The sequence below is a fragment of the Oryctolagus cuniculus genome, chromosome 9, assembly GCF_964237555.1.
Source record: "Oryctolagus cuniculus chromosome 9, mOryCun1.1, whole genome shotgun sequence".
In the NCBI taxonomy this organism is placed as follows: Eukaryota; Metazoa; Chordata; class Mammalia; order Lagomorpha; family Leporidae; genus Oryctolagus; species Oryctolagus cuniculus.
In genome coordinates, this window is record NC_091440.1 from 128,786,298 (window position 1) to 128,804,651 (window position 18,354).

Below are 18,354 nucleotides of genomic sequence, written 5' to 3' on the forward strand. Positions count from 1 at the left end.
GTACGTTTCAAATTGTAGTGCTTGTAAGCAAAGGTTATAAAAGGATTACTAAAATGATGACAGATTAAAGTGGAATTGTAGATGAGAATTTTTTGTGATTAATAATACTTAGTGGCTTTATTTAATGGATTAATTTCTCGGTTTTTTTTTTTTTTTTTGCATTTATCAGGTCGCAGAACCCTAGCTGTAATCACTAAACTTGATCTCATGGATGCAGGCACTGATGCCATGGATGTATTGATGGGAAGGGTTATTCCGGTCAAACTTGGAATAATTGGAGTAGTAAACAGGTTAGCATTCAAAAATGCAATAAGAATTGCAGTACTATCATTTCAAAGCAAGCCTACATTTCTAAAACGGGTCAGAAATGTGATATTGTTTTATTTTCCCCTCCTTTTACTATACTGTTGGCATTGCTAAAGAATTGATTGCTCTAAAGGGAAAAGCTTCCTCTAGATATTTATAATGGAAAATATTTTCTAAACAAAGCATCACAAAATGGAAGACAATTTAATAGCCAGACTTGAAGAGTTGTTGCCTGTTAAGTTCAGTTATGTATGAGAAGGGCACTGGGCAAGGAAAAAAAGTGTTACCAGTTTGTTCCCAATGAGGACAGAATTTAAGGTGGAAGGATGTGAATAAATTCATTTAACTCCTACCACTAGGATTAGATTGGATTTTGTATAATTGCCAGGATATTATTTAGAGCAATTTTTATTAAAAGTATCCTATTATAAATAGCTAGTTTTAATAATTATAGAGAAGGAAACTATTATGAAGTGTCTAGGTTTTAGACACTCTGAGCATTTTCCAAATGGTGTCCCTTTGAACTCTCGCAGCACTCTGTGAGGTGGGTGTTGCTGTCTACTTTATAATCAGAACACTCAGGTTACATATTTGCCAAAGGAAAATGGCTAGTGAAGAGTAGAGCTGGATTTAGATGATGCTCTTAGCCCGAAGTCTTTACATGGTAGGTAATCTTGAGACATGGCTGCTGTTCCCAATCCTTGTACAAACCAGATGGACATGTAATATGGGTTTAAATGACTCCTAACATCTGTGGGTCTTAAGCTTTTTTTTTTTTTTTTTTTTTTTTTGCTAAGCAATACCTAAGATCTATTGCTGTTGTCTACTTATTCACATATCTTTCCGCCTTATCCCTACTCACCTCCCCATCCGTCTGCTCCCCATTCCAACTTCCCTTTCAGGCAAGCGGTTGGCATAATACTGTTGGTTACATTTATAGATGATCACTCTTCAATTTGAATTAATTATTTTTGGTATTAGTTACCTGTCCATGGATGAAATACACAGTTGATTAAGATACATTTCCATTTTTGTGCCTGTACTGCTCTTGGCTGCCGTTAATAATGAGGCTTATGCATGCACCAGTTGCTGTAAGTCACATGGTCTGAATCCTGGCTTGTTGTAAAATAGGGTGGTACCTATCACGAGAAATGATTCTGAGAATTAAATAGAATAACCCATGTCATGTATCAGGGAGCAAAGCCTAGTGTTAACATTACTGTCATCCCTTTCATCATAAAACAGGATGAGAGGACAACAGTTGACTTGACTTGAATAGTTTTGTTGTTTTTCAACTCTAGGAGCCAGCTAGACATTAACAATAAGAAGAGTGTAACTGACTCAATCCGTGATGAATATGCTTTTCTTCAAAAGAAATACCCGTCTCTGGCCAATAGAAACGGGACAAAGTATCTTGCCAGGACTCTGAACAGGTAACATTTTTTTACCTTTTGCAAATGAGATGTTCTTGTTTTGCCAGCAGGTACTTGAGATTTACAAAGCATTTTCAGTTCCCTGCATTTCCATCCTGGGTTCCTTATGGTTTCACTTTTGGATTCTGTGTAATAGGTTCTTGGAAATCAGACGTCTCTATTTTTATTTTTATTGGGATGGCAGACATTAAATCGTCCTGTACTCTAGAACACTTAAGTGAATTTTAAATGTTGTAATTATGACATTTTTGATGAGTTCTGATTATTTTGATGATTACAGGATAGAACTAGATAGCATATGACTGAATTTCAGGGACTGAATTAAAGTGTCTAATTTTCACATCATCCTTTTTAAATTTAGAATGTCTTCTGTTTCTATTCATAGTAGAAATAATTTAAGTTGTAGGTGTAGGGACTAGAAGATTTTTCTAGACGATTTACAAATGACTGAAGTGAAAGTCACTTCTTTTACTTAAATCTTTTCCCTAAATTAAAGGCTTAGGTATCTGGATCCTAGGAATACTGATTTTCACTATATTGGCTACCCATGGCAGAAGTTAAGTCAATGAAACCCAAATTAAATAGGTAGCTTTGGATCGAATAGCTTACTTTCTTTGTGGTAAATGCAATAATATGAAAATAATTTGCTTATTTAAAGTATATATTTGGTTCTCTAGCATTTGGTATAATTTGATTGGTCAAAGGCAAATTTAAAAGGAATGACCAAAACAGCTTCCTTTGTGCCACTTTTTTTCAGACTAAGTATTTATTACCCTAATCTAAGACTGCAGTATTTCCTGCGCATGTGAAATAGGAAAAATCTAGAAGAGTGTTTCCATCCTGTTCTCACACAGCAGAGGATGCTTCTGACATGAGATCTGTGGGTTTCTCCCCAGTACACTAAATACTCAGTTCTCCGGTGGATTCTAGCTGGGTATCTTCTAATTTAATTCAGTCTGACTCTGCTTCCCTAGAGACAGCATCACATGCCTTTGCTGGGTGCTCAGTCCCAGAAGGCTGCCTGCACTTGAGACACTAGTGGAAATACGGGCTGCGGCCTGTGCATCTGACCGATGGGCTATGAACTGGGTTTTCCGTGATCTTATTAGCAAGTTTGACTTGAGGATGGGGACATTGAGCTTGATTAGGTGGTAAAATTATAATTATATATATTAATATATATCTAGACAACGGCATATAATACATATGGTCAGCTTTATAAATAGTTATAAGGCATACAACATATGTGGGCAGTTTTATAAACCCTAAAATGTATTTCTACACATTTTTTAAAGGATATTAGAAAAGATACAAACGAACAGCCAGACGGAAGAGATGCACAGGGCAAGGCCTGTGGGAAAGGGCCTGAAGCTTCCGTGCCCTCTCTGGGCACATCATGCTCAGAAAGCTCCGTGTGTTCATCTGCCCACAAGCTTCATGTGCTCTGTCCTTTTTGTTTTTCTGGAAGCTGCATCCACACACATGGTTGATCACATTATTGGCTATTGTGGGAATGAGCTCAACCCTCAGCCTCTGTCCTCTCCCCAGAGTTTGGAGAGTGGGGCTGACCACTGCTCCTTCCTGCCTTGGGCTTTCTCGTGACCAGCCCCCATCCTGAAGCTCTCCGGGGGCCCCGGCCACAAGTCATCTGATGCCTTTACAGAAACACTCATGGCTCTGGAGATTCCAAGGATTTTAGGAGATGAGTGCCAGGAAATGTTCAGAAAAGCTAAATACATACTTTGTAACACTACACCTGCCAAGACAAATGATTTAACGAGTTTTTCCCAATGTTTGCATTTTAACAGTAAGACTTGTTTGGGGCTTCATAATACACACTCACACTTTAAAACCCTCTCTCTGATGTTTGTTAGGCTGCTGATGCATCACATCCGAGATTGCTTGCCAGAGCTGAAAACAAGAATAAACGTTCTAGCTGCTCAGTACCAGTCTCTCCTGAACAGCTATGGGGAGCCTGTGGATGACAAAAGTGCTACTTTACTCCAGCTTATTACCAAATTTGCCACAGAATACTGTAACACTATTGAAGGAACAGCAAAATATATTGAAACTTCAGAGCTGTAAGTAAGACATTTTTCTGTAGATTTGGGTACCTGGATTGCTGGATCCTTTTGTTTGTTTGTTCAAGTGACATTTAACTCAGATTATCTGACTACTAAGCTAGCAAACAGGAAGACCATTTTGTAGAAATGATAAAATGCACCCTTCACCTCACCTTACTTACCTCACTACAGCACGGCAAGAAAATGGACATTGGAACAATCCATGGCACTTAGACTTCACGTTACACTCACACATCTGTGTGTGTGTGGTTCTGTGTCCATTTTGTGACGCAGATGGTCTGTCACATGAGTTAACTCCAGAAACAGAGTATTTAACAGATAAAATACTGAATGGTTATTTCATATATGCCATATATAAGGAAATGAATATTACCACAGTAGGTCTAAGCAACAGTGGGTAAGGCAGGTTGAGGTAACATGAGGCCTGATTAGGTGGCGACAGTATAATTATTTTAAGTATTTAAATACAGCTTATAAAATATACATATCTCAAAAGTGCACACGTTTATGGACAGTTTGGTAAACAGGTGATCAGTTATCTGTCCACCTAATCAAGGTTTAGGATGCTGATGAGACCATTTATCTTTGTCTCAGGACTGGGAGAGCACCATACTTGTGACGTTTGAGTTGGCGCTGAGTGGTGTGGGAAGGTGGGAAGGAGAGGGTGTTTTGGGCTGGACAGCAGTAGTGCAGATGCATTTGGAGGACAGCGTGCATGTGATGGACACAGAGGCAGTGAGGCTCTTGTCAATTTGTAGAACTTCCATAGCTGTTGAAAAATATAACTGTCTTAGAGTAGTGATCCACTTATTAGAAGTGCAAGGTTGGCAGCAGAGAGACTGGTTACTGGTATTTTTAACCATTTTTAAGGGCGCAGTACAGTAGCATTAACATGTTCATAATGTTGTATAACCATCCCTAGTATCTGTTTGCATCATTTCTTACCACCTCAGCAGTGGTTGCATATCTGCTAAGCCACTACTCCCCATTCTCCCCAGTTCCTAGAGAACTCTAACTCTGGGTCTTGATTTGCCTGTTCTACATAAAGCACATAATCAAAATCAGACTATCATTTTATGCTTGGCTTGTTTCAGTTAGCATAATGTTGGACTACTAGTACATTTTGCCTAACTACTGTTAATAAAAAAAAAGTACTGCCTAGCCCTGAACACAGAGAGGGAGGGATGGTTTGGAGACACACAATGAAGGTATTTGTAGAATCAGCTAGACTTGAGTCAAGCACAGGAGAATAACATGTGCGCAGGACTGAGGTCAAGAGAGTTAATCGTCTAGAGCAGAAATGGGCAGATGACAGCACACCAGTTAAGGGTGATGTTTACATTGTAGAGATGTAGACATTGTCAGTGGAGAAGTGGAGTGACAGGGGCGTATTTGGCAACATGAGAACGTTGCATATACCTCAGATTTCAGTGTTCCTGAGTCTCGTTGGAACAGGGCCATGTTGATGTGCAGTACTCTCTGTAGCTGCTTTTGTGCTGAATGGCAGAGGTAACCAGTTGCCACAGCCCAAAACTTCCAAAATCTGCACCATGGGGCCTTTTAAGGAAAAAGTTACCAACCTCTACTCCAGATGGTCGGCCAGCGGACACAAGGCAGCTTCCGGTGCTTAGAGAGCTTACAGGCTAGTTGAAGACAAGGAGGACAGAGACAAGGTGTACAGCCATGCTTAACTGATGGTTTATGTCAGCACAGTCACAATATATATGTGTATTTATGTACACTTTTCAGGAAATGATTGTTTTTCCAATGAAAAAAATTCAGGGTAACTCCAAATTGAGAACCTGTGGAGATGGGAAGGAACTAAGTATAAATGTTTATCTGAGTCTTTCTTAGAAAGGAAGGCATTTGTTTTTTTAATTTTTTTTTATTTGACAGGTGGAGTTATAGACAGAGAGACAGAGAGAAAGTTCTTCCTTCCATTGGTTCCACTCCCCAAATGGCTGCTACGGCCGGTACTGCACCGATCCGAAGCCAGGAGCCTCTTCCTGGTCTCCCATGTGGGTGCAGGGCCCAAGCACTTGGGCCATCTTCCACTGCCCTCCCGGTCCACAGCAGAGAGCTGGACTGGAAGAGGAACAACCGGGACTAGAACCCGGCGCCCATATGGGATGCTGGCACTGCAGGCGGAGGATTAACCAAGTGAGCCATGGTGCCGGCCCCAGAAAGGAAGGCATTTTAAAAAATATTTATTTGAAAGGCTTAGTGGCAGAGAGACAGATATCTTCTGTTTGCTGGTTAACTCCCTAAATGGCTGCAACAGCTGGGGCTGGGCCAGGCTGAATCCAGGAATCTGGAACTCCATCTGGTCTCTCACAAGGGTGGCAGGCATCCAAGTATGGGGCCCATAATCTGCTGCCTTCGCAGGTCCATTAGCAGAAAGCTGGAGCAGAACTGGAGTAGCTGGTACTCAGACCAGCACTCCCATGCGGGATACAGGCATTCCTGGTGACAGTCAGCCCCTGTGTGTCGCTCCCCCTCTTCGTGGAGGAACGACACAGGACCCTGCGCTGTTCTTTCTGTCTGCTCGGCCCTCCCCGGGTTTGCTGCTGGTTCTTCCCGGGTTGGCTACTATCCCTTCCACCTCCGTGGAAGGGCAGTTCCCCCTGGCCACATTCCCCACTTCCGCAGGGGAGCGGCACACCGCCGGCCGGCTCTTCTCGGGGGCTGCACAGGTGTTCCTTCAGCTAGATGTTCCCCTTAGATGTTACCGGTGCATGCCGTCTCTCTCCTCCTTTATAGTCCTCCTCCGCCAATCCCAACTCGGCTGCCCACACGCCGAGTACGCTGCTCTCCTCCAATCAATAGCAAGTCCTACAGTTTATTAGTTGAACTGGAGGCAGCTGTGCGGAAGCTGTTTACTTCTCTCCCAGCGCCATATTGTGGGAGAGCAGATGCATAGAATAAGTCTTAATTCCAGTAACTCAGTCTAGTCCGGTTGCTCCCCACACCTGTGCTACAATGCCTGCCCCTAGATGAGTTGTTTAAGCTTTAAAACTTACAGAAGACTTTCAACTTGCAGCTTCTTTAAAGTAATGCTAAAAATAAATAAATAAATATACTTGATTGCCTTTCAGATGTGGTGGTGCTAGAATTTGTTATATCTTCCATGAGACTTTTGGGCGAACCTTAGAATCTGTTGACCCACTGGGTGGCCTTAACACTATTGACATTTTGACTGCGATCAGAAATGCTACTGTGAGTATGCTTTTTATCTTGTAAAAATCAAGTTAAAGCTTTTTAAAAGCCGTACATGAAAATGAATTTACAGTGCGCTACTTTGCTCTTTCACTGGAAATTAAGAAGCCCTTTCAACGAAACATACCACACGTGATTATTCCTTAACCTTTGGGAAGAGCTGAAATTGCATGTGCTGTAATAAAAGCTCTACGTTTATTTCCTCAGGGTCCTCGTCCTGCTTTGTTTGTGCCTGAAGTTTCCTTTGAGTTGCTGGTCAAGCGGCAGATCAAGCGTCTGGAGGAGCCCAGCCTGCGCTGTGTGGAGCTGGTCCACGAGGAGATGCAGCGGATCATCCAGCACTGCAGCAACTACAGCACGCAGGTAGCCGCCGGGTGGCCGGGGAGCGGCTGGGGAGCGGGTGCGGGGCAGCAAAGCTCTAAGATGGGCTCAGAGCTAAGATCTGAAAGTGTTGTGAAACGGTACTCTTAAATGTGATTTCCAAATCCAGTCCATCAAAACCAGTGTCATTTCAATGCATATTCTTACATGTAACTTCCAAATTCAGCACTTCAGTGATTAATTTTCCATTAAAGGAAATCAGTGGTTATGTTTTCCTTGCTTCCATCATAAACAGGAATTGCTACGGTTTCCTAAACTTCATGATGCCATCGTTGAAGTAGTGACTTGTCTTCTGCGTAAGAGGCTGCCTGTTACAAATGAAATGGTGAGCTACTGCGTCATAAATCATCAGTTGTAATCAATACTAGTAAAAGTTTAAATTTTAGTTTGGCTGCTTTGTTTATACAAAAATTTGGTTTTATTGCAGTTTAGATCTAAGTAATTTGTGAGGGAAAAGTGAGTTTCGTATTTAAAAGGAACACATTTTCAATAATTCTTCTAAGAAGTGCATTTTTTTGGTGTTTTAATCATTTTTGGCTTGCATCCACAAGTTTTCATGAGACTGAATAGCTTTACTGTATTATGCAGTGGCACTGCTTTGGTTTTTAAGATTTTATTTATTTGAGAGGCAGTTACAGGAGAGGGAGAGACACAAGGAGAGCTCTTCCATGTGCTGGTTCACTCCCCAGATGGCCCAGCAGCTGCAGCTGGGCCTGTCCAAACACAGGAGCTTCTTCCGGGTCTCCCACACGGGGGAAGGAGTCCAAGGGCCTGGGCCATTGCACTGCATTCCCAAGCACATTAGCAGGGAGCTGGATCTGAAGTGGAACAGCCAGGACTTGAACTAGCGCCCATATGGGTTGCTGGTGCTACAGGCTTGGCCACAGTGCCCGCCTCCTAGTACCACTGATTCTAATGACAAATTGTTTATTTTCAGATTTGAAAATGTATTTACCTGAAAGGTAGAGAAACAGGGAGGCAGCAGGTGGGGAAAGGAGAGATCAATTTTCCAACTGCTGGTTTACTTTCCAAATGCCTGTAACAACTAGGGCTGGGCCATGCTTAAGCCAGGAGCATAGAACTCCATCTAGGTCTCCCCGATGCATGGCAGGGTCCCAAGTACTTAGGCCTCTGTTTGCTGCCTTCCCAGGTACGTTAGCAGGGAGCTGGATGGGAAGCAGAGTAGTCAGGATTTGAACAAGGTCATCTGATAATGGCACACATGTGTCCCAAGCAGCAGTTTATCCTGCTGACCACAACACCTGTCCCTTAGTTGTGTTTTCAGTAGTTAGCTTCTCCATTAGTAAACTGAAACCCAATAACAAATTCTTATTATTTGTGAAGTAGATCAGAGTAACCTGGCCACTTCTACAGTTTGCTTTGAGGAGATAATACTGTTCATCCACCCCCCCCCATAGAAATGCAGTTTTAGATGCTGAAATGTAAGTAATTTAAAAGCAAGAGCAAATTATTAGTTGGCATAACTTATTAATTGGAGTATAATTGTATGTATTTCAGCATGAGTTTCTTGTACTTTTCACATTGTCAGTATTGTCTGTATAACAGTTACACACATACACATACGTTTCTCAAAGTAAAATTGTGTTGACATATTTCTGTGTTATTACCCCAATTTTTTTTCTAGGTCCATAACTTAGTGGCAATCGAGCTGGCTTATATCAACACAAAACATCCCGACTTTGCCGATGCTTGTGGGCTGATGAACAATAACATAGAGGTAAATGCCGTTTAGCTGCTTTTTCAGAGACAGAAACTCTCTCACTCAGTGTTACCAAACCTGTTGAACATGAAATAACTACAGACAGACCGACATTGGTGCCTGTTCCATGCCAGGAAATACACTGAGGGTGTTACGTTGCTTTCTTAAATTTGATTCTCAGAACCACCTTGAAGCATTCTTCTTGGTTTCTGTTTATGGAACTGGAACGCAGAGGAGAATCTGGGCATGCGCGGACGGACGGCCGCAGCGCTGTCTCCCTGCGTTTCAGTGCCTGTCACAGTTCACTCTGCTCCCAGTGTGCACAGCGAAGTGTGGAAGATTGTTCTCATCTGTCCTGAACGCGGGGAAGGAAGCGTTTCAAGGAGTGCTCAACTCCTCCTAAATCTTGGAAAGCAGAGTATTGTCTTCCCCGTACTGACGTAGATGCATTTCATTTCACAGTTGAGGACATTTGATGTAACTGTGACAAGTTGTATTCTGTAAGAGGCCACATGGCACCAAGGCTGGTGGTTAGAACAGTTTATCCAGATGCTATTTTTTTTCTTTGTCACATCTAAGATCAGTTCATTTTCCTGCTTTACCTTAATTTAGTAGCGGGTATTAGGAAACATTTTTGTAGTTATAGAGCTGGAACTTTTCAAATCGTGAGAAAAAATTCCAAAATACTGACATTAGGCACTTTAAAACACTCGGAAAGTGGACTATGTTATGTTAAAAATCGGCACATTGTGGGCGGCGCCTGTGGCTCACTTGGTTAATCCTCCGCCTGCAGCGCCTGCATCCCATATGGGCGCGGGATTCTGTCCCGGTTGCCCCTCTTCCAGGCCAGCTCTCTGCTGTGGCCCAGGAGTGCAGGGGAGAATGGCCCAAGTGCTTGGGCCCTGCACCCACATGGGAGACCAGGAGAAGCACCTGGCTCCTGGCTTCGGATCCGCTCAGTGCGCCAGCCGTAGTGGCCATTTGGGGAGTGGAACCAATGGAAGGAAGACCTTTCTGTCTCACTCCCTCACTGTCTAACTCTTATCTGCCAAATAAATTAAAAAAAAATAAATCGGCACATTAAGTTTTTCTAACATTGAAACCAGCTTCATGAAAGACTTGTGTCAGGAACAGTTTTATAAACTGTTTACAAATGAATATGCCTACACTATATTAACAAAATTAAATCACTACAAGGTGCTTTATAAGTTACTAAGCAGTGATTGTGAAAGTTATTAAAAAGATTAAATTGACTCATTTTCTTGCACTGAATGATATTCACTTTTCTCATTTCATGCTATAATACAGACAGTTTATAATATAACATGGTAAGCATGATCTATCTGCTTAGTAGATAGGAAAAATTAAAATTCATTCTGTATTCAACCTTAAAAGATTTTTTCTGACTCAACTGCAAAATAATTTTACTTTAAAGTCTATTATAATCATGTCATTTTAATCAATAAATACAATTTTCCAATAAAATTTTAAAAAATGAATATGCCTCTGATTTTAATGACTGTGCCAAAAAACAAAACAAAACAAAAAACAACTTTAAGTGGATATTCTCAGTGTCCACAATATCCCTGAGAGCAGATGTTAGCAGAGTAGAAACCAGGGCTTAGAGCTGGTATCCTGTCCGGTTAACAGAGAGCAAGCCTCACCAGCTGTCAGTCACAGCTCGCTGGTGATGGACTAGGGTGATTCTTTCTCCAGATTCCTTGCCTTTTGCTTTGTAATCCCTCTTCAAAATGTAAACCTTAACATGCTCTTAACTGTTGATCCTGAAGATTGTTGAAGTCTGTTTTTTTGGAATGGGAGTTTGGTGCACTGGCTAAGCCCCTGCTTGGAACACCTGTGTCCTAGTGTGAGTACCAGGACTTGGCCAGGCTGATGCGAGGAGCCTGGAACACCATCAGGGTCTCCCACATGGGTGGCAAGGGCCCAAGAAGTTGGGCCATCTCCTGCCGCTTTCCCAGGTGCATCAGTAGGGAGCTGGATTGCAAGTGGAGCAGTTGGGACTCAAATTGGCACTCTTACATGGGATACCAGTGTCATAAGTTGTGCCTTAACCCAACCCTTCTTACCTGTTTTCAAATATGGTAATTATGGCATGAATGCCAACATGGGAGGATATCTCTAAGGAATCCCAATTAAAATGAACATTTAATTAAAATGAGCTTCAATTAACATGACTTTTTCAGCAGGTGTATGTCAAAGTACTGTGATGATCGTTCTTGTTTTGCTTGTTATGTTTTATAGGAACAAAGGAGAAACAGACTAGCCAGAGAATTACCTTCAGCTGTATCACGAGACAAGGTAATGGCAAGTTTTTAAAGCCTATTCCCAATACTCAAAGATGGACTGATACGACTAAGATACTTTGCAGTCCTGATGAATAACTTCTTGTAAAACTCCATGGGAGCTATGTAATCAAGTAAAGGTATACAAGTTTAAAATGGGCTTTGAGTAATTTGAAGGGAATATGGTTTTGAATTCACTGAAATAAATGCTTACAGGTAGTTTATAAGCATTAGGTCACCTTTTTAAAAAAAAAAAATGGTGGCTTTATCAACTTTAAAATTAGTTCAAACAACCAGTGACTTCAATAAGGGATTTTTTTGAAGAGGGAGGAATAATGTACACGTAACAGGTTTTGATTGTGAGCATTACTCCTAACAGTTGTATATGTTAAAATGTTAAAATGTGCGTGTGAAAATCGGTTACCTTGAATTCTTGTCAGACAAGGTCTTAGAAACAGCAAACCTGAGAAACTTAACACGGGCAATCATGGTATAGTAAGAAGGCAGAACGAACAGTTTTATCTCCCATGATAACTCTTGTTTTTCATGTTATTTTTGTTAGAGGGGAAAAAAATTCACATTTCTAGAAAGTTTCTGAATGCATTTTGGCATCCTTGATTTTTTCCTGCATTTCTTGCCTTTAGTCTTCTAAAGTTCCAAGTGCTTTGGCACCTGCCTCCCAGGAGCCCTCCCCTGCTGCTTGTGCTGAGGCTGATGGCAAGGTCTGTTCTCACTGGGACTCTGAGCCTGCATGCCTAGTTATGTGGTGCAACGTAACCTGGGAAGAGTACTCTGAATAGAAGAATTGTAATGTGGGATTTTGTACTAAGGTCAGATGTTTCAGTCTACTGGACATTACCAAACTATGTAACGATGCACACTGTATAAAATATTGCCGACATGCTTTTGCTTGCAATGTAGAAAACACCGAAAAAGAAGTAATTTAAAGAGGAAATTATCCTGCCCCTTTTGAATTTCAAGCCACTGGTATTTAAATTTTGCTTGTTAAATTGCATGTTTTAACGTATCTTTTAACAGTTAATTCAGGACAGCAGAAGAGAAACTAAAAATGTGAGTCTCTTACAAACCACTGGAGAGCCTGTTTGTACAGTGGCATCTCTCTTGTCTGTTATGTTCTTAATGTTCCTTTTACCTAACCCATGTACGACTGCTTCTCTTACCTTGGAGGATTGTTTCGAATGTAGTATTTTGGTAGAGAATTAAGATTTCAGGGATGGAAATTGTACTTTTGGACATTTCTTCTTTAAAGGGTCTGAGAACTGCCCAGTACTAATGGATAACCCTCTAACGCTTTTTTCTTAGACTTCTGGTTAGCTTGCACTTGTCACCCTGAAGATACAGCGAGTTCAAAACAAACGGGGACTGGGAGAATTTGGAACTGCTAGTAACCTTTTTAGGGGAAAATTGAATAATGTTCAAATTTTTCAGACCCATCCCTATTTCTAGTTTCTCTGCCATTTAGCTCCTCCTACCTTGGGTCTAGATTTATAAGATTTGAATCTCAAAGCCCTATACAGAAGTCTCACCTTCCTCAGTGCACCGTGCTCAGTTATCGAGCCATCATCCAAATCATCACACAAGTTTTATTTCATTCATGGCTCACATCAGATGTGCTCATTTTCCTTAATATCTCATTGTTCTTCATGTTTAGTTGGCAGGCACTTACAATTTAATGACTAACATTTGTGTATAATAATCATCTGCCTTATTTAGATGTCACTCACATTAACATTAGAGACAGATTTTGGCTGGTACTTCAATTTACATGGCTACCAGAACCTGCCGTTTTTACCATACTACTCCTTTTAAACTTCAATAATCCATTTTGAGATTGTAAGGTCTTAAGCATCTCTTTCAAAAAAATTGTTTCCCCATTATTGTGGCGCGTGTGGATTGTGGGTGTGGACACTCAGTAGTGGCGGCACCGGACCCTCTCGGGGCAGGCACGAGGAACTCGGCTTGTGCCGGCTGAGGCGGCTGACACTGACTGTCAGCCCAAGAGCAGGGAATGTGGTTTCTACTTCTACCTTATATTTTTCCTACCATCTAAATTGAGAAATCTGATCAACTCTTAAGTTGGATAGGACTTGTGGAGAGACTGTAGTTCAGTGGTGTTTCAGATTACTTTGAAGAAATGGAACTGAATGGTAGTTCTGTTTTTCCTTGTGTGTGCTTGTAATGAGTATTTTGGTTTTAAGGGCACATTGTACTTCTTCCATAATGTAGTCCTGAGGGGTGGAAGAAGAGGACCTAAACTGGCTGAAGTGTGGCAGACAGGGTACAGCAATCTCATTTAGACAGCTCAGTCACACGCCTCACCTCCTGTTCTTTCTGACGCCATCATCCTGCTGAGTAGTCGAAACTGAGTGGGTCAGGATTTGTGTTCTTGACTTCTGTCACAGGCAGCTCCCTGTGTTTAGTAGTTCGTGTGAGATGCAATGTAGTTGGTACAGGTTTTGGAACGTGTTTTCCTCAGGTTGCAACTGGCGGTGGTGGGGTTGGAGACAGTGCTCAAGAACCAACAACAGGCAACTGGCGGGGAATGCTGAAAACCTCAAAAGCTGAAGAATTATTAGCTGAAGAAAAATCAAAACCAATTCCCATTATGCCAGCCAGTCCACAGAAAGGCCACGCTGTCAATCTGCTGGACGTGGTAAGCCAACAGGATCAGGCTTCGCTCATTTAATGTGGAATGCTAGCTGCTGCCATTTCAAAATGGCACACAAGTAAGATTTTCTTCCCCTTACGCCACTTCCAGCCGGTTCCTGTTGCACGAAAACTCTCTGCCCGCGAACAGCGAGACTGTGAGGTTATTGAACGACTCATCAAATCCTATTTTCTTATTGTCAGGAAGAATATTCAAGACAGGTGAGTACTGATTCGTGTAAGTTAGCACAGTTAATGCTGCCGGGAGAGTCCGTGGCCAGTTTTGAGAACACATGTGTTTAAAAGTATTTGGGGGATACTGTTTACCCTAAATCCACTCAATTCTGCAGCTGTTCCAGGAGACTCAGCACAGAATGATCTGGACCTGGTGGTCATGTGACAGCTAGAAAAAGCTGTTAAGAAATCAGATACTCTTTGGTTCTTCCTGGTAACCACAATCTTAGCCAGGTTGGAAAGTATTTTCTCTAAATTTTAATCCTGATGAATGATTCTGGCTAGGTAATACTACCTTACCTTTTTGATTATCAAAGCAAATGCGTTCACCAGAAGGGCATGCTTTTTCATCGTTTCATGTGTCCCCATCTAATGTTCCTTTTCCTTTATGTTGCCTGTTACGTCATTTTGTGTAATATTAGGAAGAATCCAAATGTAGTTGTACAGTGGCCTCATTCTGAAGCAGCTTTTGCAATGGTTTTAGTTTTTCCACAGAACCGTGCGTCACCCCATAAAGAAACCCTGCCCTCTCTGCCTTCCCTCCATGGCTTGGCCTGTTCTGGATGTTTCCCCCGCGGGTGTAAGGCTCATCCTAGCCATCTGTGTCATGGCTTCTTTCACTTACTAGGCCTGCATCCAGGATTTCATCCCTTCTCAGGGCTGAGTATTATTACATTATATGGGTATACCGTATTTGGTTTATCCATTCATCAATTTTTATTGTATTTCCAATTTTTGGCTACTGTGAATGTTCACAGTAGAGGGTTGATAAAGGATAATAATGGATGAGATTAAAGAAGGTAAGTTCTCACTAATTGTGGCTTTTTGTATTATTTGATTTTAATTAAGCAAAAATCCAAAGGACAAAATTATGCCTTTAAGGAAATACTCAAAGTACAATAATATTATTTAATTTTTAAATGTAGAATTTGGAATAAAACTTCATAATTTGGTTTTGTTTTGCAGCGTGCCAAAGGCAGTAATGCATTTTTTGGTGAATCATGTGAAAGACACTCTTCAGAGTGAGTTAGTAGGACAGCTGTACAAATCCTCCTTATTGGATGATCTGCTGACTGAATCCGAGGACATGGCACAGCGCAGGAAAGAAGCAGCTGACATGCTGAAGGTATCAGTGTGCATTGCTTGATACTTGTTTTGATACTGAATATACAGACAGTTTAAGATCCATTCGGAACCTTGCATGTGTATGTATAAACTTCATAGCTTTTGAAATTGGCATTGGAATAAAAAATCCCAGATATGATACTGGTTAGTATAAATCTACCACATATAAATTAGAGAAATTGCCTCATATGTTTCAGTTGTTTTCATAATTTAATAAGCATATCAAGCCTTTTTTTTTTTTTTTAATGCAGGCATTACAAGGAGCCAGTCAGATTATTGCTGAAATCCGAGAGACTCACCTTTGGTGAAGAGGACTATCTAATAGAGACTGCTGATAGGAAACTCGCTGGTTACTGCCTGCTGGAGTAGAATTTTATTTATGAACTCCTGTGATTACAGTGGTACGAGTCTGCTCATTGTAAAGACTGGCTATAAACTGAAGCGTATACTGTGTACTGCAGAACAAATCACACATTTAATCCACATAATAAATGGCTGTTTCTAAAGTTTTCCAGTACATACAAACACATCAAGTCGTCTTACTGCAGTTTTTCTTTGAACTTAGAAGGAACTGTCGTGTCTAGCTGTGCAGTTTGCCTGTGGTGAGATGACCTTGTAGCCTGTGTGCGTAGACTAAAGCTGTGCCGCCGTCTCTGCCGAGGAAGGGCACCGAGACCACCCTGCACAGCACCGCACTGCATGCACTCTCGGCGGCCTGGCAGTCCAGCCCCTCACCTAGATGACTGCATTCCACCCGCTCTCCCCTCTGCAGTCCAGCCGAGCTTCTCTGCAGCCCTCGACACGTCAGGGAGGAAGTGGCGTGCAGCTAGTCACGGAGCCCTTCTATTCCTGGGTCTGCACGGCCCTAGTGCGTTACAAATCAAAGTGTTTTATTTTTACTTAAACCTGGAATCTGAGTAAGAATCCCGGCGCCCTGCATTAGCAACAAAGCTCGGTACCTGACCCAGTGACCGACCTGCTTCCACCTTAGTTCGCACTGCATGAGATCCTGACGCCAAGGACCACTGTGTTCTGACTTCCTTGCCTTGCAGCATAAAAACACGCGGAAACACGTGCTCTCCTAAAGGCTGGGGTGGGGGGACGACTGAGGTTTAGAACGTGAACATTTGAAGAAAAGTCCCCAGGCAATTCTTGGGATGAACCACATTACACATTTTAAGATAGGATCAAATCGCTAAGATACCTAGTTCCATGTTGTGCCAACAGTTAACACGTTAAATTATATACTACAGACTGAACAAAAGAACCCCAGTCTGTCTGATACAGGATATGGTACTACTTTGATCTGTTAACAGTACCATCCTGAGAACACATGGTAAAACGTGTTTGTTGGAACACTGAATCTGTCATCATCCCCCATCAGTTCTGAAGTTACAGCCATCTACGATTTACTTTAGCTAACTGATCAGATGACTTCCATTCTAGCCTTTCAAATTTCTAAGGGAAAACACTTGTAACGCACCTTTCTCCAGCATATCAAACAGATCACAGATTGAAAATGTCAGCTTCAAAGACATGCTGTGGTAATTACTTGCTAGTACTACACACTTTGTACAAAGTAAAACAGGCAAGAAACTTAAGGAAAGAGTAAACCTTCCTGCGTGAAGTTCTGGAATGTAGAGATAATCTCTGGATTTTCCTGTATGTTCTTGCTGTGTAAATAAAATTGTTGGTATGAAATGACATTACAGTTTGCCACTAAATGGTTTCTGCCTAACTCTTCCCTTGGGAGAAAATTTGAACTGCAGCTTTGTAACATTTATATTTACTTGGAGGGCCCAGCACTGTGGCGTAGGTGGTTCAGCCTCTGCCCGCGATGCCAGCATCCCATCTGGGTGCCAGCTCAAGTCCCAGCTGTTCCCCCTCCAATCCAGTGCCCTGCTAATGCACCTGAGAAAACAGCAGAGGACCCAACTACTTGGGCCCCTGCACCCAGTTTGGAGACCACAAAGAAGCTGCTGGCTTCAGCCTGGCCCAGCCCCTGCCACTGTGGCCATTTGGGAAGCAAACCACAGAATAGCTTGCTCTCCCCTTCCCTATCTCTGCCTTTCAAATTAAAAAAAAAAAAAAAAAAAAAAGTACTTGCAGTCCATCTGTACTGCTAATACTACACCAAGAGTTACTACACTTGCATTCCTGCATATGAAGGTGGTGACTTGCTCCAAGCAATGCAAGGAGCAAGCAGAATGTGAACGCTAATGCCATGCTGTGCTGCCTGTAGGTTTTCAGTCCTCTAGGAAAATGGAGGTGCTACTACTCTGATTTTGCAGATGGTTCTGGAGAAAAACCTGCCTGATGGGCTTGAAGCCGAACTCAGTCTGAACTCCAGGTCCTTTAATGGTGACCTGAAAACTTCCTCTACCTGGCCATTTTAATAACAGCATTACTTATTTGATGTAGTATGTGCCTCTTGTATTTTTAGTCACTTGATTTTTCAGTTTATCTCAAGTTGCTTGGGAGCAGAAGGTAAAACTTAAAAAATCTGCAAGTTTCTAAGTTTTAAAATCTTGCTGCCTTCAGGAAGCCACTGACCAAACAAGGCTGTGGTAAACAGAATTACACTGAAACACGGGCGAGGATTGGAAAATGAAGTTAGAAACTTTGTGAGAAGTCCCGTCCAGGACTTCCTAATGCCACCTGTGGCCTTGTCCAGCTTTTCTTTCTAAGCAGAGCTGTACTTGCTTGCTGAACACCACAAGTGTCAGAAACTGACGTTTCCCATCCTGGACTCCCCGGAACACTGCCGGTTTTAGAACAGCTATCAGCCCTGGCGAGCTCCTAGCTAGCTGACGGGGAGCGACCGAGGGCCGCCCGTCATTCCCAGGAGAGCCGGGGCAGGATGGGGGAGGCACTGCTCCTCCATC

The 18,354-nt window shown here is 42.1% G+C and overlaps 1 protein-coding gene and 1 long non-coding RNA gene across 10 annotated transcripts in view; one reads left to right on the top strand and one right to left on the bottom strand.

The window, feature by feature from the left end:
* Positions 1-17,175, top strand: part of DNM1L (dynamin 1 like) — a 53,870-nt gene extending 36,695 nt beyond the window's left edge. For 3 of the 9 annotated variants that reach the window (XM_008259414.4, XM_008259410.4, XM_070049628.1), the window contains 14 exons: positions 170-290; positions 1,608-1,739; positions 3,614-3,820; positions 6,919-7,039; positions 7,247-7,402; positions 7,656-7,745; positions 9,066-9,158; positions 11,403-11,459; positions 12,088-12,165; positions 12,482-12,514; positions 13,941-14,117; positions 14,223-14,332; positions 15,311-15,470; positions 15,721-17,175. In XM_008259414.4, coding sequence (XP_008257636.1) covers positions 170-290; positions 1,608-1,739; positions 3,614-3,820; positions 6,919-7,039; positions 7,247-7,402; positions 7,656-7,745; positions 9,066-9,158; positions 11,403-11,459; positions 12,088-12,165; positions 12,482-12,514; positions 13,941-14,117; positions 14,223-14,332; positions 15,311-15,470; positions 15,721-15,777 — 1,592 coding nt within the window. In that variant the 3' untranslated portion in view covers positions 15,778-17,175. The remainder of the gene's footprint in view (positions 1-169; positions 291-1,607; positions 1,740-3,613; positions 3,821-6,918; positions 7,040-7,246; positions 7,403-7,655; positions 7,746-9,065; positions 9,159-11,402; positions 11,460-12,087; positions 12,166-12,481; positions 12,515-13,940; positions 14,118-14,222; positions 14,333-15,310; positions 15,471-15,720) is intronic. The other 6 variants (XM_008259415.4, XM_008259411.4, XM_008259412.4 and 3 more) reach the window with 3 other exon arrangements.
* Positions 5,689-6,931, bottom strand: LOC138843900 (uncharacterized). The gene is made up of 2 exons (XR_011379064.1): positions 6,793-6,931; positions 5,689-6,303 (listed from the first exon to the last, which is right to left on the bottom strand). It is a non-coding gene; the product is annotated as an uncharacterized lncRNA (long non-coding RNA).
* Positions 17,176-18,354: the final 1,179 nt, after the last annotated feature.